We start from the raw sequence: 24,042 nt of genomic DNA on the forward strand, positions 1-24,042 counted from the left end.
ATTATTTCAAGGTATGCTATCAGCTAAAATCTGTATCAAAAGGCCTTTAGATTTTCTGTTTCTGTATTTCCGTCTTATCTGGCTTTGGTTTCTTTTTGATTTCTTCAACCCTCATCCGCCAATTCGAGCCCAAATCATTCGCCTCAGAAGATTCGCAACTTCTACCATCAATTGTTTCAAATATCAAATTGCCTTCGCTCAATTTAGCCGCTATTGTCGCGGCTTTATCGTACCTGTCGCAGCTGTGCTCGATGCACAACTTTCTGTATTTTGTGATGATGAGCCTGATTCAAGTTTTTCATTGTCACTTCAATTCAAGTTTCATGCCGCTCTTTGTTGTAAGTATAATTTTCATTTTTCTAGGAGAAACGGATTCTTTTCAGTCATTGCTGCTCAAAGATCATTTTCCCTCATACTTCTGTCCCCTTTTGATGGGCCTCTCTTTTCTTTTACCGCATCTGAATAACTTTTACTTCCTACGTTTGTGTCAAAAGCAGGGAACGTATCATGTTATCCAAGGTAAGCACACTCTTTAGGGGAGAGCTACGACTCGCCGGGATTTCTGGCCGAGCTACGACTTGCCGGGATTAGATGTGCAGAATCCCGACGAGTCGTAGCTGATGTTTTAGAAACTCTAGATAACAGAACTCTACGGAAGTAAAAAAGTGAAAAATTCGCCGATTATTGTTTTTGTTCGATCGTTATTAATAGAATATTATCGAAACAAATATGATTGGCAGTTAAATATTTTTGAACCCCTAACCCTAACATTAAAATAGAAAAATCACACAAATACAAACTTACACGATGCTTCAACCAAATCTCACTGTCAAACAACTAAACACACAGTTAAAAACAAAATTTAACAATAAATAATGTCTTCTGTTATAAAGAAAAATATTTCAAGTAAACTTTCATCAGTTTTGCAAAGCTAAATTTGGTAAAACTTTTATCCTAACCTTTATTTTAGAATGATTGAGGGTATTTATATCAGAATTTCTAGACCAGCTACGACTCGCCGGGATTTATTATGCAAGGTCCCGGCAAGTCCTGAAAATCCCGGCGAGTCGTAGCTCCCCGCTCTTTAGTGTACTCCTTGTTGACTTCAAGATCTTTAGGTCTCTTGGTGATCAAATTTCTCCTCGCATTCGCAGTCTACATCGCCGACGTCAACTTGCTCTGGCTCATCGCTATCTTTATCATGTCCAACAGAATCTTCACCGAAGGAATTTGCCGACTTTGTGATCTCGTCATCGCCGATTTGATCGACCAGGACTTTGTTGAAAACGACAGAAAAGTGACAGCCTCGGCTTTCTTTTTCGGATCAACCGCGCTTTTGACCAAGCCAGGCCAAAGTCTAGCGCCAATTATCGGTACCGCGCTGCTTACAGTAGCAGCTGGTTCGGATGATATCAGAGCGAGGACAGAAGAAGAAGCCCTTACAGAGGAAGATTTTAAGTCTTATTGCTTGGTACTGACAGGGGTGCCGATGGTTTGCTCGATTTTGCAAATTCTTATTTGGGTAAGCTTCATTTACTGATAACTTACGAGGATCAACCCTCTTTGTTCAGAAACAATTTGATCTGAAAGGAGGCAAGCTCCGTTACATAAAATCCGTCCGCCAAAAACAAGAAATCCACTCAATATAAACCTACTCATCAATCCGTCTATTTATTCGCTCAAAGATTTTCTTTCATTCACTGTATTTGCATCTCTCAAAGTTCCATCCTCTCCATTTTGTTTATATCGATTTTTACGCAAGAACCTAAAGGCTATATATTCTGATTCTTTCATAATTCTGTTCAAAACTCAATAAACTTTACGAATGATGAAAATAACTGAATGAACATTTGCAGAATGAGGTGATGGATGCTAATAATTACGCTCGGGCAAAATTTGCTTACGAGCCTCAGAATGCTGATGAGCTCAGCCTCACCAAAGGCGACTATGTTGAGATTTTGAACAGCGAAGAAGAAGAATGGTGGGAGGCCCGTATTCTCACCTCGAATGAAAGAGGATGGATTCCAAAAGCATACTTGAGGCCGCTCAAAGGACAAAAAGAGCTCGACAAGGTCTTACGTTTACTGAGAAAAAGTCCAAAAGGAAGAAATTCTGGAGCAGAGCCGGTAGAAGCTGTGGTGCAAAATGACTGGTTCAAAAAAGTGTATATCGAAGTTATCGAAGATTCGAAGAAGTATCTGAGAGATGTGGAAGCGATAAGAACAACCTGTGCCAAAGTAAGGGAGGCTCTTGGAGACACGGCGTATGCAGTATCGAAGTTGGAAGCGAGCTCGGATAAACTGAGGGGAGTTGAAAATCGAATTGTAGAGAGATTTCAACATGATATTGACTCTGAGTCGCCAAGCGCTGGAAGAATCCTAAATGAGGTAAAAGTAACATCATGGATTGATTTAACGAAATGTATTAGACACTCGAAGAATACAGAAATGTTTATGAGTCGTATCACATCAACCACCCAACAGCAGTTGACTCCCTCCAACGCGAGCAACATCACATTCAGAACCTTGATCTCAATGCCATCAGATCATCCTGGGCGAAGCCACTTTTGAGATTAGAAAACTTTCCTTTGAGATTAAGAGATCTTGAGAAATATTATGGGGAAGCAGATGAGGATAGAAATCTTCTTGGTAAGTTTTTTAGCGAATTTTCTGAAGTAGCCCCCTTTTCAAGCCCGATCAATCTACCAAATTGAAGAAGTCCTACTCCAGAAGTGCCAGAGTATAAGGAAAAATAAAGAGCTCGAACTTGCTGTACTCCAGCAGCCTATCAGAAATTGGACTGGTGACTCTATCGATGAGCTCGGCTCTCTCAGACTAATGACTCCTGTAAGACCCTTCGACTAGCAACACCTTCTGATTCTTCCTTTAGTTAATGATTCGCGCAGGTCGCGAAATCAAAGCTTTCAACGGCTATGGTCTCGTCTTTTCATCAGCTATTGTTTTGATCACAGCGACAGATCGCATGTCTGGATTCGTACTCGTTGCAAATATTCCAAAAGTTAAACTAGCGGTTTCGCGAAAGAGTGACACTTGTGTCGAGGTAGGATTATTTTATGTTCTCTTCCTTGATGTCGATTTTCAGACAACTGGTAACGCAGGTCACTTCTGGTTCGTCTTCGAGTCCAAAGAAGATACCGATGAGTGGTGGGGAGCAATGGAAGCTCTCAATGTTCAAATTTCAAAGTCGCTTTCGACAACCCAAATTCTTCATCCCTCTGATCGATCGAGCTTCTCTGAAGTGAACGGGCACGGACCTCGAAAAAGTCGAGAAAGACCAAGCTATTCTACTGAGAGCAGTGCTACCCTCAACGTTGATAACAAAAGAAATCCCAGATCAAAATCTGGTAGTCCATTTGCAGTTATGGCACCGGTTAAACATGTTCCCATCAGAGTTTGTTGAATATCTAATTCTCTCTATTTTATGATTTTCTTAGACTTCACGAAATCCAGTTGAATATTCTTCATACAACCACAATCAGTCCTCCCCACCACCGATCAAACTCTGTCCTTCTTCATCAACCTTATCCACAACAGGTATTTGAAGAATGCGCTGTCTTTTGTTTTGCGTTTTCATAATGCATCATAATAAAAGAGCAGCAATTTAATTATCTGTTGCTAGCCTCATCAACATTCTGCGCCCGACCGACTCCCCCTTATCGAGCGACATCACCTCGTCCTGCCAGAAGTAAAGACAGAAAGTCAAAGACGTTCAGATCGAGAACGCCGGAACATCATCGAGAGACGCGGCAGAATGTAAGAAAGATAAATCGGTTTTGAATACAATAATACCTCAATGAGGTCATTAACTCCTTGTGAAAAAATTATGGAAAAGTAAAGCCGTTTTTAAGCCCCGAGATCACTCGATAGAAGTGATGGGGATTTACGAAGCTTACAACTCGACAAACAGAAGGCGGAAAAACTCAGATCCATCTCTTGCTGCCGGTAGAATGAGCCAAATACCGCTTGCGAATCAACAGGCGTTTCATCGATCTATGGAAGAGTAATTGGCTAACTAAAGTGCACTTGTAATCATAATTTCTAGCTTGATGGAAATGAAAATATCAATTCTTCGTCAGGAGTTTGAGGAAAAGTTTGATAAGCTAAGAGAGCGGATAGAAACTGCTGATCAAGATCGATCTGTTTTAAAAGCGACAATCAGGTGAACAACGATTTAAATCGAAGGTCTCTTAAAAAGACTTCAGAGCGACTCGTAATAATCTACTAGAAGAACAGGCAACAAGGCGTCGACTTGAAGCAAAGATACAGGAGATGATTAATGAAAGAGATACACTTGAGCTTCCACCAGGAAAGGGTTACTTTGAAGACTTCAAAGTTTGAAGGTTGAAGTAGCAAAATCTTAGCCTAAGATTCTTTGAACCAGAAGTAACCAAGCAAGAAAACGCATTCACTTCGCACTCTGAAGACCATTAAATGAAAATTAAAGAAGTACTTCCTCACTAAGAAATCTTCACTAAATAAAACTCAAAATCACCCAAGTGCTCCAAGTTCACGTGAAAAACCCCTTTTATTACATTTAAATTCAATGCCGCTAATGAATTGAATAAGTTCAGCTTAAAGCTTCCTCTCCCCTTTTATTTGTGTATCATTTTTTGTTCTTTGGAAGATGGCAAGCTGGATATTTTGCCTTTTTCTGAACCATTTCTTTACCAAATGAAAGCTTTCAATTTTATTTCACGCGTACTCGCATTCAAGAATCGCGATTTCAAATCTATTCTATCTGTACAATTTTCTTAGAATCTATCCAACCGCTATCATGTCCTCGAAAATGACTTATCAAAATGAAATCTTATGCATGTGCTTCAAATCGCCTGTTTTCCCATTTCACCTAAATTCATAAAAAAACGAACAACTGCGCAATCAAAATCTAACGATGAACTTTAGAAAAGATGAACGATATCGGAAGAGACCAGAGTCGGGAGGAGACGGAACGAATGCGCGCCAGCTTCGCTGCTGATTTTGCTGGAACGATTCGAGTTTATCAAGTGCTCAACGAACGATGGCAAGATAAAGCTCCTCCCTTTCTTTTGCGAAATATTGATTATATAAGAGACAACGATATAAGAGTAGCGAAAAAACCACCGAAAGAACCAAAAATTAACAAGCCATGCAAGAAGAAGCCAAAGCTAAAATCGCGAATCTCAGACGTAACAGAAAAATTGAAACTAACCGCACAGCCGGTTCGAACATGTGATTCTATGAGGATATCTCTCAATGGCATCCATAATGTAAAAAACGTCGACGAGAGGGCACATAAAAACTTTGTCCAGTGCAAGATCAAATTCATCGGCAATACTGCTCCTCACAAACGAAAACCAACGGAAGAGCAAATTTTCAAGACGATCCAGACCTAGGATCGACAAATGCCCCCGAAATCCGGATCGGGTTTTCGTCGGATTTTCTCGAAGTCTGATTTTTCCGATCGGGTTTTTGTCGGGTTTTCGTCGGGTTTTTGTCGGGTTTTTATCGGATTTTCGTAGGGTATTTTTCGGGTTTTTGTAGGGTATTTTTCGGGTTTTTGTCGGGTTTTTGTCGGGTCTTTGTCGGGTTCTTGTCGAGTTTTCACAACACTGAAGTTGAATCAAGTAAAATAAATCCAAATGGGGGAAAATAGACATAATTTTTGGCTAACAGAATTTCGGGTACTGTCTTTAATCAAACTGATGAGTAGATCCGAAGAGAAACCCGACGAAAATACCCTACAAAAATCCGATAAATGACCCTATAAATACCCGATTTTGTAGGGTCGCCAAAATTTCAGCGTCGGGTTTTTGTAGGGTCGGCAGAATCCAACAAAAACCCGACAAAAACGTCGGTTTTCGATCGGGTGTCGGGTGGGACTTGTCGATCCTAGATCCAGACTGTCCTAATTTTGAATCCAAAGAAAGGAAGCTTTTCCGAGGGAATACAAATCGATCTTACCGATCTTGAAATGGCGTCCAGAGTTTTGTTTGAATGCCAGTTTCCTGAAATTACGAAGAATTCAAAAAATCATTCGCCAAGAAAGCGCCAAAAGATAGACAACCATCCTGTAGATTCTCTTCATGGGCTTTGGGTTGCGTACTGGGGCATTTCTCCGCCTATCCGCGAAGGTGAGCATACGCTGATGCTTGAATCGGGAATCAAAACTGAAAAAGACTCAAAACCGCCGCCAAAGAAAATGGCATCGTGGCAGACTTTTGATCAAAATCTCGAAGGGTTACCTCCATTTGGCGTTTCGCAGGAACCGCATGTCTGCTTCAACCTTTCGTGGACCGAGGCGATCAGTCACTTGCGCAGCGATCTGAAGCGTTCTTTCCTCCCTTCCGCTTGTAAAGACGCAACTCGAGTTCATTACCAGCTCTATTATATGTCGAAATCTCGCGTCTGTACCCAAACGTATGACCAGCCCCTGTGCCAATTCTGCGAAATCAAGCCAGATCCAGTCGATGCTAGCCGTTACGGAAAACCAGTAACGCGTACTAGAGTGTTTAAATCCGTCAAGGATCTCATGTGCCACTTGAAAAATTGTCACGATAAATTTGTGTTCCGATCGCCGGAAGAACGAGCCATCAAAGAAGGGCAAGAGCTCGAAACTGTCTTCATCGAGGTCTATCCGAATCCGAAATATGTGCGGAGCTACCTCGGGAACTCGAAAAACACTCTTGAGTCGCTTCGAAAAGGCGAAACGAAGGTGCTTGTCTGGCGCGGTGTTCACGTGGATCCAGACGAAACGTACAACAAGGAATACGAATTCACAGACTGCTCGTTGACTTCTTTTGGACATACCAGACTTTACTTTCACACAAGCTACAACTTGCCGATAAGGGCGTGCGAATTCGAGTACGATAGTGAGGACGATCAGTCGCACGAGTTCAACTGGGTTCGCTCTCACATGGTCAAGCAAATTGATGAATTTACAGATGTCAACGAGGTTACTTTTTATCAGAAGTATTTTGAATAAAATATTATTCAGGATGAGAAATTGATCATGAAGCTTTGGAATCATCAACTGATGGTTACTCGTGTATTGTCCCAGCAACAACTTCTTGAAGCATGCAGAACTATATCCAGAAAGTATGGAAAATTCATCTACAAAAGAAATGTCCGACGCAATTGGTTGCTTCATCTCCTTAACTTGGTCGACCACTGTCTCTTAAAAGCTTCGGAAGTCCCGAAAATAATGGTCTTGATGGGTAATCACACTATTCTCTGTTTTTTTTCTACTATTTTTAGATGAATGTGTAAAAGACGAATCAATTCCATACGAAGAACCTGATATTACTGGAGATAAAGCACATGAGGAAAATCTGAAGAAAATCATAGAAGACTCGGCCAAAAGAAACTGTCATTTCTCAAAGAAAACAGATGCATAAAATCCTGTTCATTCCGAACGTAGAAACTCACACTGCCTCTCTGCAGACAAACTACAGCCTGACTTATGGCCCATAAGTTGTGGCCTAAACACAACTGCCCATTATCACCCTTTTTACAATAAAACGAACGAAGAAAAAAAGTTCATTTGCGTACTCTTAGATACAGGATGATAGGGCGACATGTGCGGACGTTGAGTTCAAGTGCTGTCCATAAATTTCGAGGGCATGGAAACGCGATGAATTGGTTCGCGCCAAACATTACTCCGGAAGCGAAATATCAGAGGTGAATCAAAAATTCCAAAATGAACATTTTCTATGACCAATGAATTTTTCGAAGATCAAATAAAAATGCCTGAACAGGACCATTGTACGTTGTTCATTTCATTTGTACGTCTGTCATTTAGAAAACAATGGCTACACAGCCTCGAGAAAAAGCAACACAACGACATGGGCGAGTGGTCCAAGAAGAATAATATGATCTATCCGCCCTTAGAAGAGGGCCAGCCTCCCCGACCTCATGAAATTTATTGGGGCAGAAGCAGAGTAGCAATTTCAAAAAGAGTCATGGCAAGAACTTGGTAAGTTAGTGTGAAAATAAATGCTCGAAATTGAGCTTGACATTCAGTTAAATTTCTGTCATATTGTTAACTACGCTAACATGGTTGTTTACAGCCCCTAATGCGGCTATAAACTCCTCACGAGTTGTTTAAATTGTCATGATAAAGGGCAGACACAGAATACGCGATTATCTCGCGTTGTTAATAATACGATTTGTGTATTGAGAATTTTCCTCTCTGAAAATGAGATTTTTTGAAATCAAGGAAGACTAACTTTTGGATTTTTAGTTTGACTGTGAACAATTTGGAGCTACAAGATGCTCTGGACAAGATGTACAACTTAAAAGCGCGCGAAGGATTTATTGTGAGTTAGCGACGTCCCATCAATCAGCCAAAAATGAACGTTTGCTTTCTTTTCAGATGTACGAAATTTTACGAGAAGCTAGAGACTTTGCCAGCAAGCGGGCCCCGAGCGCAAGCACGTTCCACATCGCTGAGTGCTGGGCAACAATCTTGAACAGAGAGTATAGACATGGATATGCCATTTTAAGGTTTGCCCTTATCAAAAACTTTTTTCATAAAGAAATTTTAGAAAACGCGATTTAACAAATATTTATGTGCTCTTGCGCGAAGGACCACCCCCACCCGAGCGAACAAAGTTGACAACAGAAGACGCCATTGATCACTATCTTCAAGGGCATAGAGAGAAAGAGATTCCTTTTACTTGGTAAACAACTTGTTACATAAGTTTTGAGTGTGTGTTTTTCAGAATGCCTACGAGCTCGCGGGGCGATAATCGAGCCTCGCGGCCTTCATCAGCATCGAGATTGTCCCAAGCGCGCGGTACCAGCAGCAGGAACAATTTGGGATCAACAGGTACGCCCTTGAACGCAAAAACAAAACCCTAAATTATATCAAGGCGGCATCAACTCCGGCAGCAGCGAGAACATAAAAGCGTTGTACGAAGCTTCACCTTCTCGTGGCAGGACTGAGAGGCCCATTTCCGGCCAGAAGACAGCGAAGACAGCTAAGCCCGGTGTCGTCAAGGCGCCTGCAAGCTCTCACATGCGTGGTGGAAAGGTACCTTCCAGCAAGTCGACCGGCGCCAATTCGAAAGTACCCGCTCAAGGGACGGCTCAGCGACCAAGGAGAGATAATAACGAAATGGTTCGAAATGAAGGAAAGGGTCATTATTATCAAAATGATTTATGAGATTCGAGTCTGTTTTAGCACGGAGATAAGGTCAAACAGAACCTTATCATGGCGATATTAACAGGTTCAAGTCATATTTCAAATCGCTTTTTCGTAGAAATATAAAATTTCGAAATATTATTTTTAAAAATGTTGAATACCCCTTCAACTGAAGCTTACCGAAGCCAACAAGACGCGATCGAAGAGCTCAAGACTCAATTCGCGCAGCTACAGGCTCAATTTCTGTCTACACAAAAAGAAGCGATTACACAAGAAAACGAGCGACTGAAAGACCAACTTGCAAGGGCCGTTTTGAATTTGCACAAGCATTAAAATCGCCTCGTAATGAGTGAAGTTTGAGCTTGATAGCGCACTTATGGTGCTACAGACATCTGAACTCAAACAAAATTCAAAGACTATTTTTGAAGCTTTCGGGACTCAATTTTTGGAATTTGAAAATATTTTGAAACGGAAATAGTATGTCGAAAACGATGGCAAACATCAACTACAAAGAGAACTTCAAAAGCAGCGCTCCAGTAGATGGCATGTCCACCCCTGACTCACTCTCCGATCAAGAGAATTCGCGCAATCCCTCAAGCTCAAGCAAAGATAAGAGGCTTTCGATAGCGGAAGAATTGGATGCGACAAAAGACGAGCTGCAAGAGGCACAAGATCGCGTCGCCCAAGTTGTGACTCAGGTGAATTCTCGTTTCTCCGGCGCCACTCATATTCATTATCAGTTGATATCTTCAATGCTTACTGACATTGAAAACAGTTAATTCGCTCATTTTTCTCAAGAGTTAAACTAAAAGTTGTAAAATTAAAATGGTAAGCCCTGTTCTGTTTTGTATTTTTTCCATGAGAAGCAAAGAGTCGATCCAGTAAATCTTACAATGAGCTCTTTATGAATTATTTATGTAGTTGAAGATTAATGGGAATCAATAGTGCTATTTTTCGCGCTGAGCGAACAACTCATATTTAGCGATTGCTTCTATCTTAGCGCGGATTACGCCGAGCAAACTTATAGGCCCCGATCGTTCGTTTTTCCTAGCGCAAATCGATTCTTTTCTCGCCCCTGAGAAATTATTGAGATTTATTTAACGAAAATCACGCGAACAAGACGAATATATTTTTCAAAATATTGAACCACCAAAAGGCAAAATAACGATACATCAATTTAGAACGCTCATCTGAAGAGAGAACTACAGGACTTCAGTAACAGAGTGAATGAAAGCCTTGTGCATCCTCCTCCAGGTAATTCATACTGATATTAATTGTTCATCAATCAAAAGTAGTAAAAATTGAAATCAAGGAAGACTCATTTCAAAATCATTTTCCCTCTAATTATTAAAGTTTATTAAAGTTTATTAATTTTCTAGAGCTACTTTTGAGCAACTGTTTGCTCGAACAGACAGAGATAGTTTTCCTTTCTTATCATTTTTCTCATAAGTAAGCTTCATCTTTTGTGACTATTCACATGCGTAGAAAACGAATTTTAATCTGTCTTTTGCAGATTTGAGCCTGGCTGAGCGCCTTACAATCGTCCTGGAGGGTGGAACAAAAGCAGTGCAAGGGCTTCAACGCCAACTTCAGTAAGTCAAAGCCATCCTACTTCTCAGAGAAGAGGCCTAAGAGTGTGTGTGCCCAACAATTCAGAGCAATTTGGGCGAATTGATATGTGCTCCTTTTGTCCCTAATTGAATTGAAGTCGAAATTGGACATCGCATTATGGAATCTCAGACTCAGAGTAATGGATCTATTTCTTTTAGTGACCAGGAGGAAGAGAATGAGGGAATCAAGCGGGAAATGGCTGAGATAAAAAGTAACGAAACTCCAGAGGTAGTTACCATCATTTGTTGTTGAACCATGTTTGAATTCAGGCACATGAGTTGAGAAACAGAATCGAAGAGCTTGAAAGCCAGTTGAAAAGCTTCCAAAGCGACTACGCAGATCTCATGCAAATGGATCAAGCAGATCGAGAAGCGACGCTAGAAGCGATCAAACTCAAGTATCTGAGGGAAAAGGATATTCTCATTGAAAGAGAAGAGACCATCCAAGCACTTCAGGTACCTTTAAAAATATTACCAGTTTTGAGTCAGCTGTGAAATAAGGAGGAGATGTTTGCAAAAGACAACGACCATCGTCAAGATCTTGAAGAGCTCTCGAAATTTATCGATGAACTGCGCAGCGAACGATGGAAGAAGGATCAAGAAATGGACAAGCTTTTGAATCAGCTGATTGATCTTGAGGATGCAGTCGAGCAGCAGATTGCTGTGAAGGTAAACCAAAATCGCCCTTTCGATTTTTCAATGTTTTAAGCAATTTGCGGAGCACGAGCGAAAACTGCTCCAAGAAGAAGTCAACGATCTCAATGCCCAAATTGTCGAGCACAACAAAGAACTGATCATGCTCAAACGAAAAGCTGAAAAGTCAGAAGAGGATAAAAACACCCTTCAACAAGACATGACGTCGGCCATTACACTTGCCCAGGATGCCAAAATAGCAAAGGAAAATGAAATTCGCGAGCTTCAGGTTAGGTCGAATTCTTTTTGGACGCGTCCTGACAGATAATTTAGGACAAAAATCGAAAGCTAGAGGAAGAAAACGCGAGACTAACGGTCGAAGTTTCCCAACTCAGACGGGATCGTCGCGGAAGCCCGGTTCTAGCAGAACCAGTATCGCCAAAGCCACAAGTTTTCGAGCCTGATAGAAGACTGTCAACCTCCCTGATGGCTTCAACAGAGGATTCTTGGTCGACAAGACGTAATAGGTAATGAATTCGAAGAAGGAAAACATCTTGAATGGAAATATTTAGATTTGTGAAAAGCGACCCGCCAAGTGTTCAAAATCTCATTCAAAACTTCAACAAAGATCCCGAACCAACTCTTGAGGACTCTGGCAGAAGTACTGGCAGCGGTATTGCAGTGCCCAGCTCTCCTGGCTCAAGTGGCGATCGTCTTGCCAAATTCAGACTGAGCTTTGAAAGACGCGAAAGCGCGAGAGACGTTTATCTGTCAGAGCGTGTCAGTCAGGAACGGATTGAATTTGTGTTTACGCGTGTTATCTGTCATAGGATCGATAATTAACGAGCCCATATTCAACCTAATGAAAGCTGAGAACGAAAGCAAATCGAACTTCTACAGTTTCTTCTCGCCTTGGCAGCGATGGGGCTACTCCAAGACGTCCCTACGCGCGTAGTGAAGACTCCACTACATCATCATCGTCTGTTCCATCGATTCAGTCGTATTCTAGCATCAATTATCCGTCAATAAACACGAGTGATCCTTTACAAGATCTCTCGAGAAAATATGGTTGCTCCAAGAGAAACGCTCTTTTGAAGGTTTGAAAACAAACTGTTATTGGATTTAGTAAGATAATTGTAATTAAGTGGTGTCAAGAAGAGCTTGCCAATTACAAGGAAGTCGATGTGACGAACTTTAGCTCATCATGGGGCGATGGATTGGCCCTCTGTGCCTTGTTACACACGAGAATGCCGCACAACGTCCCCTTTAGGGAGCTGGTGCTCGACAACAACCCAAGAAAGAATGTTGAGACTGCGTTGAAAGCTTGCTCAGGTTGGCAACTATCATTATAGCTACAAAAGAAATAACGTGCATTTTAGTGCTTGGAATCGGCGGTCTACCGAGTGTGGATGAGTTCCTCGTGAACGAGCGGCCCGATTGGCAGCGGATCATGAAATTAATTTCACAAATTTTCAAAAACTTCACCTCTGACCAGCCAGCAACTGCATAAACGACTACCAGACCAGAATAGAATGTCAAAATGACTTCTAACCACTTGTACCTTCCATTTTGCACCTTGGGCATCTCAACGAAAAAAAGTACTTCTATCTTGTCACCTCTGCAATTCTCTTCACGAAACTAAAAGATTCATCCTTTCTCCATCATATTTTTTTATATTTAGAACCCTCTCTTTCTGTACAAGCTCTTTCTGTGCAGCGCATGGATATGATAAAAAACAATAAACTAAAGCAACCGTTCGGTAAAATGACAGAAAGACTTGAGTTGATGAGTTTAGTCTGATGCTCGATGATAAGAAAGTGAGTTGTTCTTCAAGATAGTCTAAACAAACAGGGAAAAATGAGCTGGTTTTTTCGGCAGTCGCAGCCTGGATATGTTGGCAGCAAGTGAGTGCAGTATTTTTGTATCATCGTTAATATTAAATCAGCGTCCAAATCGGCTCGTACAATGTTCACATCGAATCAGTCCTCGCCGAGGGTGGCTTTTCCATCGTTTATCTCGCTAATGCTAAAATTCCGAATTCCAAGTCGACTAAAGCAGCCCTCAAGGTACTTCTAATTCAATAAAGACTTTTTGTTATCAGATGTTAAAGCGTATGTTTGTGAATGATGAAGAGACACTCGCTGGGTGCAAAAATGAAATTCAAGTCATGCGAAAACTGACGGGCCACAAGAACATAGTCCGTTACATGGCGCACAAAATAACCTGCCTGAAAAATGGCACGCACGAAGTCCTGGTCCTTATCGAGTACTGTTCTCGTGGCCATGTCCTGGACTTTATGAACAAAAGACTCAACAGTGGATTTACTGAGGAAGAAGTGATGAAGATCTTCTGTGACGTCGTCGAAGCTGTAGCGAAGATGCACCAGTCGAATCCTCCTTTTGCCCATCGTGATTTGAAAGTAGAAAATGTCCTGATTCACGATAGTGGTAGATATGTTCTGTGCGATTTTGGGTCAGCAAGTAGTCGTATCCTCGAGCCAGACAAAAACGGTGTTAGTACTGTCGAAGAAGAAATCACCAAGTTCACGACTGTTCAATATCGTTCTCCAGAAATGGTCGATCTTTATTCCGGCTTTCCGATCGGGCCCAAGTCGGATATTTGGGCACTGGGCGTTCTCTTGTATCATCTCTGCTTTTTCAACCTTCCGTTTTCTACGACTCTTTCTATTCAAACTGGCGAAATCTCTGTTCCCGATAATTCGCCGTTTTCCGTTGAAATTCATCGAATTATTCAATTTTGTCTCACTGTGGATGTTCAAAGACGTCCAGGAAAGGGATAATAAAAGATTCACATAACCTATTGTTAGCAAAAAAAAAAAGTTTTGACCCAAAAAAGATATTTGGCAGCTCGCGGAAGCTGTTTTCGCCCATGCAAAGCGCCAGAATCCTGTCCATAACCGAAACAACTCTCCTTCTATTGACCTCTTAACGATCTCCCCATTAATGAACGCTACCCAACTCGCCCAGTTCAAAGAAGACCAGCGTCGGCAACAGAAAGACGCGTCGAATCAACAGAATCAGCAAGGCAATTTCGCGAATGCAACAATAGCACCAAGACAACGACCGAATCCGAAGCGACCGCCTTCTCCGAAAGAAATGGTCAATAGAGCAGAATCTGCGCTACAGGTTACTAAAAAAGCTTTCTTTTTGTTAAATTTTTATTCAGATTCTTCAAAAACAAATGGCCGATATAAAAGTCACATATGCCCAGCTCCCTGCCACTGATAGCCGCCGAATCAAACTAGAAAACGACGCCGCAACGATCAAAATCAAGTATCAGAAAATCCTCGATTTGCGGAATGAAAATCGCTCGCGCCTCGCCAACTCTTCAAGTACGACATTTAATCCCAGTCAGCAAAGTGCGAATTTCCGCCAGAATCCGCCGCGCGCCGAAATTCCCCCTCCGAAGATTCCGCCGAAGATTCATCAAGGAAATGCGCCTGAAATCCACACAAATCATCATCTTACTCACAGAAGAGTGCTCTCTGATCCATCCACTATTCAAGAGATTCAAAGTCAGCAACTTCAGCAACAGAGACAAAATCAAATGGCATCCTCGCAGACTTTTACTACTGGACTTTCAGCATTTCAACAGCCCGTGATTCCTGATCAAATGTAACAGTATTCAACCAAAGTCAAATAATATTTAATAATTTTAGGTCATCTTTTGCTTCTGATTCGACAATCGACTCCGTTTCAACTGTAAGGCTTGCTAACTCACCTTCAGAAAAAGATGATGATGGTAAAGAGAACGAATGTTTTTGATTACTAACTGAATTCAGCTTTTGATGCTTTCCTCGAAAAACGGAAGAACTTGTCCGATGCGCCGACAAACTTCAAATGCGAAAAGGGACCAGTCTACCAAGCTCTTTATTCCAACGGGTAATTAAATATTTGCAAGTCAGTATTTTACTGTTTTGAGGACTTCTGAATCTCAACCCGAGACAAACGGTGGCTGGGTGAAAGATCCAGAAGATACTGATGATTCTTCGTCAGTTTCCGACTCTTCAGAATCGCGATCGGTTAAATCGGATTCCGAAGATGCCGACGCGCTCATTGATTCTTCTGATGACGATTTTCCGCAAGTTCGGCAAATGCGCTCCCAAACTTGCCCGAATTTGTCGGACTCCGTCAATCTAGCGCTGAATCGAGAAGAAGTAAGATCTCAACTTATTTGTTTGGTTGACCGACTTTTAGGATCCATTCTCGATGGCTCCGTTTCCAGCTGCCGCTATTCCGCCACAAATTAAAGAAAATGACCCCTGGGGTGACAATCTTCCACAAAGTAGACCTCCTATCTCAAAGACGAATCCTTTCCGAATGGGCGCGTTTTCCGGCCCGCTTGAATCTTCTGTAAGTTGAGCTTCTTCGATAATCAATTTTTCTACTTTTGCCGTTTAGAATGATGCCGATCCCTTCAATAATGCTCCATTCCCAGCGACATGAGCATCTCTGACTCTCATTTTTATTGTTCAAAGCTGCGTTAACTTTTTCTATCTTTCGAAGTTGATCTTCAGAAAATATCTTCATTATCGAAGATTTGTGATAATGAGCCGCTGTAAACTTGCAAGTAGTCTTGTGCCTATTATATATCAATAAACAAGTTTAATCAAGCCCCGTTAATTACACAGTACGTATCCCATCAACAACTGCAATATCAACAGAAAAATTCTTATCTATACATATTGATACTGAACATGTCGTGTCGTTTGTTCTTCATCTTTTCACCAATACATTTTTCTTGAATAAAATCATATTCCTTTGCTTCATTATTGTTAATTTTCTTCTTCTACCTTTCATCAACCTGTTTGCTTCCTATAATAAATATAGCTTGAGTTCAACTCTTCATAGGGTCCAAGATCCTGGTTGAAGACATCTTGGACTCTATTTTTGTTAGACTTCCTTTTCTTGTTTTCATACAAAGATGAATCGACCCAAGGGTTTTTTCACATGAAAGTAACCGCCTAGTTCAAAGGTACACTTGTGCAAACAGTCATATACTTTCAAATGTTAATTAAGCAGGGCTTTAATTAACGATAAAAGCTTATATTTGTACTGAGTCAGAATTAGAGCTCAGCCTCTCAGAATGATTTGTTATTCTCGCTCGCTTCTAGAACAAGCACTGATCCCTTTTATCGATCCGCCATGAAGATTTAAATCCGATTACAGACATTTCCCGCGCCCTTTCTACCATTATTTCAAGCTTTCACGAGAGCGAGGAGAGGTTGAAAATGCGCTTGAATGTTTCGGGTTTCTTTATGTTGCTTTTGGGGGTGACAGCGATGGATTATGAGTGTGATGGAGTGATTGGGTGCTTCCCAGAGAAGTATGAGAGGGTTTATGGGTACATACCGACGAGGAAGAAGCCGCTTTCTAGGTTTAATTTGGGAGGTATGTTAGTTTCTCTTTCTGAAATCAACGAAGAATCGTCATTCAGGAAAAAATGGTGGCATCATTCTCAATTCCACATGGATTGAGCCGGACCCTAATTTATCCTATCTATCAAATGAGACATCCGCAGATGAAGTTTTCAAAAAGTTCAATCCGAAAAACAAAATGGTAGTCATTATCCACGGTTGGCAAATTGCAAATACGCCTGTTAAAGAAATGATTGATGGAAAATTAACTGATACTGTTCAATTGGGTTCATGGCAAAATGATTTGGAGAACGCATTATTTCAAAAGGAGGATGAAATTAATGTGGTGATTCTTGACTGGCGGAGAGGAGCCACTGTAGGATACAGGTAACTGTAGCTCAGCTGTACCTAGCCATCCATAAATCATTCATCACAGGGGCGCGATGTCAAACACGTGGGTAGTGGCTCGAGAGACTGTTGTCTTTCTCAAGGCATTTATCAATCGGGGTCTAAAGCTCGAAGATATTCACGTGCTCGGGCATTCGCTTGGAGCTCATGTGGCTGGAATTATCGGTAATAATTTGAAGCTGGAATTTGGAAAGAAGATCGGACGTGTGACAGGTCTCGATCCTGCCGCTCCATATTATGATGAAGTTCCTGGCGCTTGTGAGTTACCTAGAGAGTTGACAAGTAGTCTCATCTTATTTTCAAGTGATGATAGATTCTCATAATGCCGAGTTGGTTGATGTCTACCACACAGATACAAAGAGTCGACTGTATTCTAACGCTGGTCTTCCTGGGCAGCATGGGCACGCCGATTTCTATGTCAACGGAGGGGAGGATCAACCCCGATGCAAAAAACTGAAGACAGTTTCAAAACAAGAACTTTGTGATCACTTTAGCGTTTGCGATTATTTCGTCCAGGTAATTTCAGAGATTTTCGAGTGTTTAGTCAACGCGAACTTCAGTCAGTTCAAAGGCCTACTTATGCGATTCGCTGCGGTTCCTCCGAGGATTTTATTGCCGGAAAATGCAAGAGTTGCGGTCAACGAAAGTGCTCATTTGCAGGGTACAATTATCGACCGTTTGGGAATCACAAAGATGGCAAGATGTTTTACCAGACAACTGAGGAAGTGAAGAATAAGTGTGCCAGATCAGCTGCATTTGAATTTCGAACATTCGGAAAGCGTGAATCAAATATTCATGGAGATAAGAAGTTAAGAGCTGGAAAAATAGGAAAAGAGATAAAAACAAGTCTGACCATTGATTTTGTAGAAGAAGACCTCCCCAAAAGGTTCTCTTCGTTGATTTCAGACTCTTGGATTAAAGTCGTTCATCTCTTCTTAGAGCTCAAACTCTTCTCTTTTTCAAACAGCACTCGTACCCTCACAGACTCAACCCTTCTCCCTGCGATAACAGGTTCAAGAAGGAAGACATTTTCATTCGTTCGGCCGATCCCGTGTGATGCACAAATCTTCCCACTGGAGCGTATCGAGATTTCGCTCATTGATTCGCAATCAGAATCGAAGCCAACAATCTCGGTTTCAATTCCAATTCGGCAAATTAAAATTTTCACCATCGAGCCCAATCCCTACCGAGGGAAGCTCAAGAGACAGTCAAGAAAGAAAAATGAACCGATGATCTTCAGACCAAAGAAATAAAATGAAACCGTACTATCTAGCTACACTAGAAATTAGTGCGCGATTTATTCGATAGCCTACTGCAATATTCTTTCATTATTGAGCATATAGCCACTGTATTACCTTAAAAATTATACAAAATAAATAATAGCCTGACAGTAACTGGAAATTCTCTGATATTGAAAAGATTTATATTAGAAATTGTTAAACTGGCATGAATGAATCGGAAACTCGAATAAACAGTCCACCACCAATAAAGGAGAAGGCGGCGGAGGAGGGATCAGTGGTCGAAGGTGAAAAGGTAAAATTTCTAGACGCGGCGACAGTCTACGAGACTAAGCCCAAGTTTAAATAAATTTTCTGGAACTTGGTCACTCCACATGCCCTGTTATTGCGAATTGCAACTTCAGACATGAATAGACAATTTTATACACTTTTTCAGAGTATTTTTTTCCTAGAAGACAGTAAAGTTTTCGAATTTCTCGCTAGAATAGCTTTTGTTTTGCTAAATATGGTCAAATTGGAGGATTTAGAGATGGAAATTGACCAACTTCATCTAGAGGTTTGTCAAATTTTCTAGCACACGAAAAATAAAAAGTCCGCGTTCCATTCGAGAATGTTTCTTCGCCCAAAATTCGTTTTAGAGGGAATACTATCGCAGAAAGCCGCAGCTTAATAATTGCATAAAATGCTAAAAGTAGCATAAATTTTATTTGCAAAAAAATTTTTTTGAGAATTTTATCTCAAAGCCGCGAGCGGTTTTAGAAGACGACTTCCTTTAGTTTCACTCGGAAGTTCGAATTCAATTGGTTTTTATAGCGTTCCCTGATATTTTTCAGACAATAGAAGGGCGTGTTTGCTTCAGTGAAATTAAATATTTGCGGAAAACGGACGTGAATTACTCTTAAGGAGAACCAGACCCCCGAAGCCGTGATCAGCATAGATGACGACGCAAATATAAATCCAACTTCCATCAAGAGCAAAACTCAGTCAGAGCTAAGCATATCTTCGAAAACCAGTCTCGATGAAAAGCCAAAAAATAGCCCGGCCAGGAAGCCGAGGAGGACCAAGGCAGAAATGGAAAAGGAGAAAAAAGAAAAAGAAGAGCAAAGAAAACGCAAAGCAGAAGAGCTAGCGAAGAAAAAAGCGGAAAAGGTTGGTTCTTCTTCTAGCTTCTAACTTGAGTTCAATCTTCTCAGGAGCGCGAAAAAGAAGAAAAACGCAAGGCAAAAGAGCTTGCTGATCAAGAGCGAGCAGAAAAGAAACGCCTTGAAAATGAAGAAAAACAAAGGTAGAAATTCTGTGCTTTCATACTTTTTTATGAAATGATATTTTGTAGAAAAGCAGCGGAAAGAGAGAAAATACGTCTTGAAAAAGAAGAAAAAGAGAAACAAGCTCGCGAAGAGCGAGAAAAGAAGCAAAAAGAAAAAGACGAAGCAAAGAGGAAAAAAGAAGATTTAGAAAAACGGAGACTAGAGGAAAAAGAAAAAGAGCGCCTTCTCATTGAAGAGAGGGAGGAAAAAGCAAGGTCTGTCTATTTGCTGAGGTGTTCGATTATCCTAAATTGTGATTTCAGGCAACAAAGAGCCAAGTTTTTTCAAAGCTTTTCGAAAAAACGGCTTTCCACAAAAATTGAAAAAATCGAAGATGAACCGCGCTGGACGCCATTTGTCGCTCACAAGGAGCAGTTCCTTTGCCCAGTTATTTATCGACAGTGGAGTGAATCAGAAGAAGACGACTTTGAAAAGTTTCTCAAATTATTACGCGAAAAGGGCTTTTCTTGCGAAGAATCAAAATACTTTCATGAGCTCAAGTGAGTACAGTTTCTCAAGTTCGATTCTCCATTTCAAAGGCTATTATTCTCAATTCAATGCTCATTAGTATCATAGAAACCGGCCATTTCGGAGGCGTCCAAAACGAGAGCGGCGAAAAAAGACCGACGATGAGTGTTTCTTAATCAATCCAGAGCTGGAACAGGCGCTCAAAGAGGTAAGCCGCAGCGGTCACTTCCTCTTTCCGGAAAATCGAAAACCGAGTACCGGAAAGACGGCCGGTTGGTTTAATATTTACACGCTTTTGGTAGGGCGCGCGGTTCAAATATTTCAATTTTCACACGGATTATCGGCCGCCTTTTTACGGAACAAACAGAAGTACATCAACCGAGATCAATCCAAGACGGCCACTCGCTTTGGACCCAAATTTAGATTACGAATACGACTCAGGTAAGCAATCACAAGAAAATCTCATCTGACCATCGTGATTTTAGGTGAAGATTGGGAAGAAGAACCGGAAGGCGAAGACGTCGAATCCGGGAATGAAAAAATGTCAGGTTGGTCAACCATTTTTGTTTACTTTCTGATAAGACTTTATTTAGACGAGGAAGAAATGGATGAAGACGACCAGGACGGCTTTTTCGTTCCGCACGGTTACCTCAGCGACGATGAAGAAAACGCCGCTTGTGATCCGGATGGTAAGATCCTCATCATTAGCTTTGATGGTCCACTGCTATTTTTAGATCCGGAAGATAGGCGACCCAAACTTACTGAAAAGGAACTCCAAGAACGCGAAGAAAGATTCCAGAAAATGCGAAAACGGCGTCTTCGCAAGCTGATTGCCTTTACCGAGGGACCGATCTATTCCGATGAGGAAGATGATGACAAGCCGCAACTTGAAAATATGAGCTATGATCAAAAGACCAAAGAATTCGACTGGGAAGAGGTCATTTGTTTGCGCGAGGTGAGCTTATAATTTGAGCGTAACAAGTAACAAGGTCAAAAGCAGGGGAAACAAATTTCCATGAAATTTGACCTATTTTTGTAATCAACTGATTACGTGGTGATTACCAAGTTCATATTTACTCAAGAGCTAATAAGGGGATTCTTTTTTAGCAACGTTTTTCGATTTTAGAAATTTTCGAAAGTCCTCTTTCTTATAAACCGCTTTCGCAACGATTTCCCATGTTAAAAATGTGTTTTGCAAGCTGTTGGAAACCGGATTTAGTCCCATCGGATTAGGAGTTTCCGCACAGTAACTCGCCCGCTTCCGATATCATGTCCATACAAGTGCTGATCCGCTTACGTCTGAGTTATCGGTTGGCCGCTGCATTTTCACGGTTTTTGGCGCAACTTGGCAGGTGTGTGGTCGTGGGTGGTGGATAAACGCTTGTTCCAAGGCCCGGTCAATCCACCAAAAAGCTCCGGGCGTCGTTGCTCTTGCACCACCATTATTCTCAAGCCCCTCAGCTGCTTGTTACATGCATTGTTTCTTCTATCAACATAAACACCAATTGAATCTCCAAAAAACAACTTATGCATTTTTGCTTTAGGGCTCACCAGATCCTCTGAGAGACTATTCCGACAATGAAATCGGCTCTCTTGATGGAATTTGGAATGAAATTGCATCATCAGAGGAAGAGTGTGACATCGAAAACGTCGAACTTGACGAAGATGAAGAGGAGGATCTGGTAGAACTTGAAGACCAGTTCCCCTCAGACGAAGAGGACTTTGTTGAGCTAGAGAATCCTATGTGGGACAATTCTGCCATGAGAAACTGGAGCGACTTCGACGAAGTCAAAGAACAGCTGTTGAAGCGTGAGGAAGAGTATGCTGCTCCTGAAGGTAAGTTTTGTAATTTTGACAGCAATTTTTATCATGAAACTAGACGATGCAATGGAAGTAGAAAAAACTCAGAAATCTGAGGATCAGCTCTTCTGCACTGAGAGTCCCGAGAAAACTCGAATGAGGAGGAAAATTTGGGCACATCCTTCTGGTGCTTCTGTTTCATGCGCTCGCGCTACAACATATTTGGATGTATGCGACTTGAATATGATCCTCAAAGACGGCAAGATTACTATTGCTCCTGGAATAGAACCTGAAGCTTCCGAATCCGAAGAGGTTGAGGAATTCATGGAAAACGAAGATTCTGAACATGAAGAGGAGCAGGAAGTGGAAGAAGATGGCGGAGAAATTCAAGGAGAAGTCATTGAAATCCTGAGCAGCGATGGCGAAGGTGATTCCGAGGGTCATGAATCCGAGGAAATTCCAGACACGGAAGATGAACAAGAAGTCGAACAACCAGAAGCCGTTTCTGAGGTAGACGAAGACGATGACGATCTCGATAATGTCGAAGATGATGAAGATGACGAAGAATCCCTCGGCGACGAAGACTCGGATGAAGACGAGGAAGAGCTCGAAGATCCAGAAGAACACGACAGCATTCCTTGTGGAGGAAATTTCGACGATGAACAGGAGAATAACAAGGTTAGATCGAGGCAAAAAGTGTGATCTCACTTTTCACTCAGCTGGATTATGAATACAAAAACTCGAGCATCATACAAAATCGCTAAAGTCCTTTGTAGCTCGGTGAGAAGCGAAAAGTATCGCCAGCGCGAAGACAGTTGAACTTCGAAGACCCAAAAAATAATGACGAAGCTCCTCAAAAAGAGCCAGTAGCGCCAATTGTTATCGATAGCGATTCAAATCCTCCGTAAGTCTGATAATATTACACGTTCGTTTTTTCCAGTCTAATTGCTTTTACAAGCTTTCAGGGGCTCGGGAGGGTGAGAAAAAATGGCTTATTTTATAATTCGCTTCGAAATTCATGCGAAGATAAAAGACGCGCTGACCGTTTTAGCGGATCAAAGGCGGCGTCTAATTAACGCATGACTCAACAGCTGCCAGAACCCGTCCCCTTTCGCTTCCCCCTTTTTTTCTTTCCCAAGTGGCTTATAACTTGGCCCCACCTCTATGGCGCCCCCATGGGGAATTCAAATGTGGCGCGCAAAAATGCGTGAGCATTATTGGCCCCCGCAAATTACTGATTTTTTCTGCTTTTAGAGCACCTATTGAAGAGACACCGAAAGAAGAAAAAGTCAATATTTTGATACCGAAGAAGAAAAAGAAGAAAGATAAAAGTTAAAAGAGAGTTCTCATGAAGCCTTTTTCCACACCACCAAAAGCAAGTAGTTCTAATTTAGTTTATTCCTTTCAAATCTATTCCGTCAAAAATTTTTTTTAGCATCTATCCTGCCTTTTTTAACTAACACACATTTTTCCTCCTGACTCGATTCAATCTTCCTAATTCATTGATTGAGCCCATGGCTCGTGAAAACTGTCAGAAAATCTTCAATCTGACAGGAATCAAGAGAAGTTTTATTGAGTGGAAAATATCGGGCCCTGGCCCCAATTGACACGCTATATTACCCGTTTACTGGGTTATCAGTCCCACAAAATTGAAACAACACATGCTCCTTTTTTGCTACTTGTCACAGTTTTCTATCAGTTCAATAAATACTACGCCCTTTTGAAGCATGATCTTTTATTTGTTCCAAATAGCGAATAAAAGGATAAGTACCGAAAAAGGCCGTTATAAAAAGAACCCTCCGTTTAATTCCCTTCCAAATATTTGCGCTGTAATGACGACTCCTGTTTGAAAAGGTCGAGAGGTCTTTATTACAAGAAAAATCAACCCTGTCAAAATACGAGAATGATTGCGAAAATCTATAGATCGTTTTAAAAAATCATCGCAGAAATTGTGCGTTTCACTCTATCAAACTGCCAGTTACCCTCCCACTACTACTTTCGTACAAAAGAGTAAAAAATACCTGTATAAAGATAAATAATATCAATCGTGCCTTTTTACA

The 24,042-nt window shown here is 41.3% G+C and overlaps 9 protein-coding genes across 10 annotated transcripts in view; all 9 read left to right on the plus strand.

The window, feature by feature from the left end:
• LOC145712200 (solute carrier family 68 member 1-like) overlaps positions 1-1,823 on the plus strand; it is a 2,441-nt gene extending 618 nt beyond the window's left edge. Inside the window, exons 3-6 of the mRNA XM_081789885.1 lie at positions 51-338; positions 384-519; positions 1,119-1,522; positions 1,572-1,823. Of these exons, the coding sequence (XP_081646011.1) occupies positions 51-338; positions 384-519; positions 1,119-1,522; positions 1,572-1,649 (906 nt within the window). The 3' untranslated portion in view covers positions 1,650-1,823. The remainder of the gene's footprint in view (positions 1-50; positions 339-383; positions 520-1,118; positions 1,523-1,571) is intronic.
• A 33-nt stretch (positions 1,824-1,856) lies between these two features.
• Positions 1,857-4,893, plus strand: LOC145695287 (rho guanine nucleotide exchange factor 7-like). Its single transcript, XM_081772291.1, has 11 exons — positions 1,857-2,387; positions 2,429-2,648; positions 2,692-2,846; positions 2,890-3,060; positions 3,103-3,411; positions 3,455-3,554; positions 3,640-3,773; positions 3,869-4,020; positions 4,063-4,179; positions 4,223-4,324; positions 4,415-4,893. The coding sequence occupies exons 1-11, from the start codon at positions 1,866-1,868 to the stop codon at positions 4,449-4,451; spliced, it is 2,019 nt and encodes a 672-aa protein (XP_081628417.1). The 5' UTR covers positions 1,857-1,865; the 3' UTR covers positions 4,452-4,893.
• Positions 4,894-4,926: 33 nt separating this feature from the next.
• On the plus strand, positions 4,927-7,517 carry LOC145695289 (polycomb protein suz12-like). The gene is made up of 4 exons (XM_081772293.1): positions 4,927-5,388; positions 5,901-6,951; positions 6,994-7,213; positions 7,254-7,517. The coding sequence occupies exons 1-4, from the start codon at positions 4,928-4,930 to the stop codon at positions 7,391-7,393; spliced, it is 1,872 nt and encodes a 623-aa protein (XP_081628419.1). The 5' UTR covers position 4,927; the 3' UTR covers positions 7,394-7,517.
• Positions 7,518-7,551: 34 nt separating this feature from the next.
• On the plus strand, positions 7,552-8,697 carry LOC145711127 (large ribosomal subunit protein uL22m-like). The gene is made up of 5 exons (XM_081788857.1): positions 7,552-7,676; positions 7,798-7,971; positions 8,239-8,314; positions 8,371-8,501; positions 8,543-8,697. Exons 1-5 carry the CDS (start codon positions 7,561-7,563, stop codon positions 8,679-8,681), a joined length of 636 nt encoding a protein of 211 aa, XP_081644983.1. The 5' UTR covers positions 7,552-7,560; the 3' UTR covers positions 8,682-8,697.
• Positions 8,698-8,704: 7 nt separating this feature from the next.
• On the plus strand, positions 8,705-13,158 carry LOC145711125 (cytospin-A-like). The gene is made up of 15 exons (XM_081788855.1): positions 8,705-8,826; positions 8,870-9,136; positions 9,317-9,438; positions 9,612-9,839; positions 10,323-10,395; positions 10,655-10,733; positions 10,911-10,980; positions 11,022-11,207; positions 11,253-11,420; positions 11,461-11,673; positions 11,718-11,911; positions 11,957-12,171; positions 12,252-12,481; positions 12,530-12,716; positions 12,764-13,158. The coding sequence occupies exons 1-15, from the start codon at positions 8,721-8,723 to the stop codon at positions 12,892-12,894; spliced, it is 2,469 nt and encodes an 822-aa protein (XP_081644981.1). The 5' UTR covers positions 8,705-8,720; the 3' UTR covers positions 12,895-13,158.
• A 14-nt stretch (positions 13,159-13,172) lies between these two features.
• On the plus strand, positions 13,173-14,184 carry LOC145702154 (AP2-associated protein kinase 1-like). The gene is made up of 3 exons (XM_081779365.1): positions 13,173-13,288; positions 13,330-13,450; positions 13,495-14,184. Exons 1-3 carry the CDS (start codon positions 13,242-13,244, stop codon positions 14,182-14,184), a joined length of 858 nt encoding a protein of 285 aa, XP_081635491.1. The 5' UTR covers positions 13,173-13,241.
• A 59-nt stretch (positions 14,185-14,243) lies between these two features.
• LOC145711126 (uncharacterized) lies at positions 14,244-16,245 on the plus strand. Its single transcript, XM_081788856.1, has 7 exons — positions 14,244-14,530; positions 14,571-15,019; positions 15,064-15,146; positions 15,187-15,286; positions 15,327-15,561; positions 15,602-15,757; positions 15,806-16,245. The coding sequence occupies exons 1-7, from the start codon at positions 14,348-14,350 to the stop codon at positions 15,848-15,850; spliced, it is 1,251 nt and encodes a 416-aa protein (XP_081644982.1). The 5' UTR covers positions 14,244-14,347; the 3' UTR covers positions 15,851-16,245.
• A 239-nt stretch (positions 16,246-16,484) lies between these two features.
• LOC145702191 (lipoprotein lipase-like) lies at positions 16,485-18,226 on the plus strand. Its single transcript, XM_081779405.1, has 6 exons — positions 16,485-16,795; positions 16,842-17,148; positions 17,198-17,427; positions 17,474-17,685; positions 17,730-18,055; positions 18,109-18,226. Exons 1-6 carry the CDS (start codon positions 16,636-16,638, stop codon positions 18,224-18,226), a joined length of 1,353 nt encoding a protein of 450 aa, XP_081635531.1. The 5' UTR covers positions 16,485-16,635.
• Positions 18,227-18,564: 338 nt separating this feature from the next.
• Positions 18,565-24,020, plus strand: LOC145711124 (uncharacterized). 2 transcript variants are annotated; one of them, XM_081788853.1, is made up of 14 exons: positions 18,565-18,702; positions 19,314-19,556; positions 19,601-19,692; positions 19,741-19,929; positions 19,978-20,214; positions 20,291-20,390; positions 20,485-20,623; positions 20,668-20,730; positions 20,776-20,871; positions 20,917-21,137; positions 21,727-22,018; positions 22,062-22,660; positions 22,759-22,886; positions 23,237-24,020. In XM_081788853.1, exons 1-14 carry the CDS (start codon positions 18,616-18,618, stop codon positions 23,316-23,318), a joined length of 2,568 nt encoding a protein of 855 aa, XP_081644979.1. In that variant the 5' UTR covers positions 18,565-18,615; the 3' UTR covers positions 23,319-24,020. The 2 variants fall into 2 exon arrangements, with proteins under 2 accessions (XP_081644979.1, XP_081644978.1); XM_081788852.1 differs by having other exon boundaries at positions 19,311-19,556; positions 23,237-24,018.
• The last annotated feature ends 22 nt before the right edge of the window (positions 24,021-24,042 follow it).

This window comes from Oikopleura dioica, chromosome 1, assembly GCF_907165135.1.
Source record: "Oikopleura dioica chromosome 1, OKI2018_I68_1.0, whole genome shotgun sequence".
In the NCBI taxonomy this organism is placed as follows: domain Eukaryota; kingdom Metazoa; phylum Chordata; class Appendicularia; order Copelata; family Oikopleuridae; genus Oikopleura; species Oikopleura dioica.

Coding starts and splice junctions, on each gene's coding strand:
- LOC145695287 (XM_081772291.1), top strand. CDS start 1,866: ATGGATGCTAATAATTACGCTCGGGCAAAATTTGCTTACGAGCCTCAG. Junction 2,388..2,428: donor CTGGAAGAATCCTAAATGAG/GTAAAAGTAACA, acceptor GAAATGTATTAG/ACACTCGAAGAATACAGAAA. Junction 3,412..3,454: donor TTAAACATGTTCCCATCAGA/GTTTGTTGAATA, acceptor TGATTTTCTTAG/ACTTCACGAAATCCAGTTGA.
- LOC145695289 (XM_081772293.1), top strand. CDS start 4,928: ATGAACGATATCGGAAGAGACCAGAGTCGGGAGGAGACGGAACGAATG. Junction 5,389..5,900: donor ATTTTCAAGACGATCCAGAC/CTAGGATCGACA, acceptor CTAGATCCAGAC/TGTCCTAATTTTGAATCCAA. Junction 6,952..6,993: donor AATTTACAGATGTCAACGAG/GTTACTTTTTAT, acceptor AATATTATTCAG/GATGAGAAATTGATCATGAA.
- LOC145711127 (XM_081788857.1), top strand. CDS start 7,561: ATGATAGGGCGACATGTGCGGACGTTGAGTTCAAGTGCTGTCCATAAA. Junction 8,315..8,370: donor AAGCGCGCGAAGGATTTATT/GTGAGTTAGCGA, acceptor CTTTCTTTTCAG/ATGTACGAAATTTTACGAGA. Junction 8,502..8,542: donor CATGGATATGCCATTTTAAG/GTTTGCCCTTAT, acceptor AAGAAATTTTAG/AAAACGCGATTTAACAAATA.
- LOC145711125 (XM_081788855.1), top strand. CDS start 8,721: ATGCCTACGAGCTCGCGGGGCGATAATCGAGCCTCGCGGCCTTCATCA. Junction 8,827..8,869: donor GAACAATTTGGGATCAACAG/GTACGCCCTTGA, acceptor AATTATATCAAG/GCGGCATCAACTCCGGCAGC. Junction 11,421..11,460: donor AGCAGCAGATTGCTGTGAAG/GTAAACCAAAAT, acceptor CAATGTTTTAAG/CAATTTGCGGAGCACGAGCG.
- LOC145702154 (XM_081779365.1), top strand. CDS start 13,242: ATGAGCTGGTTTTTTCGGCAGTCGCAGCCTGGATATGTTGGCAGCAA. Junction 13,289..13,329: donor CCTGGATATGTTGGCAGCAA/GTGAGTGCAGTA, acceptor ATATTAAATCAG/CGTCCAAATCGGCTCGTACA. Junction 13,451..13,494: donor CGACTAAAGCAGCCCTCAAG/GTACTTCTAATT, acceptor CAGATGTTAAAG/CGTATGTTTGTGAATGATGA.
- LOC145711126 (XM_081788856.1), top strand. CDS start 14,348: ATGAACGCTACCCAACTCGCCCAGTTCAAAGAAGACCAGCGTCGGCAA. Junction 14,531..14,570: donor GAGCAGAATCTGCGCTACAG/GTTACTAAAAAA, acceptor ATTTTTATTCAG/ATTCTTCAAAAACAAATGGC. Junction 15,562..15,601: donor TAGCGCTGAATCGAGAAGAA/GTAAGATCTCAA, acceptor ACCGACTTTTAG/GATCCATTCTCGATGGCTCC.
- LOC145702191 (XM_081779405.1), top strand. CDS start 16,636: ATGCGCTTGAATGTTTCGGGTTTCTTTATGTTGCTTTTGGGGGTGACA. Junction 17,686..17,729: donor TTTGCGATTATTTCGTCCAG/GTAATTTCAGAG, acceptor CGCGAACTTCAG/TCAGTTCAAAGGCCTACTTA. Junction 18,056..18,108: donor GAAGAAGACCTCCCCAAAAG/GTTCTCTTCGTT, acceptor ATCTCTTCTTAG/AGCTCAAACTCTTCTCTTTT.
- LOC145711124 (XM_081788852.1), top strand. CDS start 18,616: ATGAATGAATCGGAAACTCGAATAAACAGTCCACCACCAATAAAGGAG. Junction 18,703..19,310: donor CAGTGGTCGAAGGTGAAAAG/GTAAAATTTCTA, acceptor ATTACTCTTAAG/GAGAACCAGACCCCCGAAGC. Junction 20,391..20,484: donor TGGAACAGGCGCTCAAAGAG/GTAAGCCGCAGC, acceptor CGCTTTTGGTAG/GGCGCGCGGTTCAAATATTT.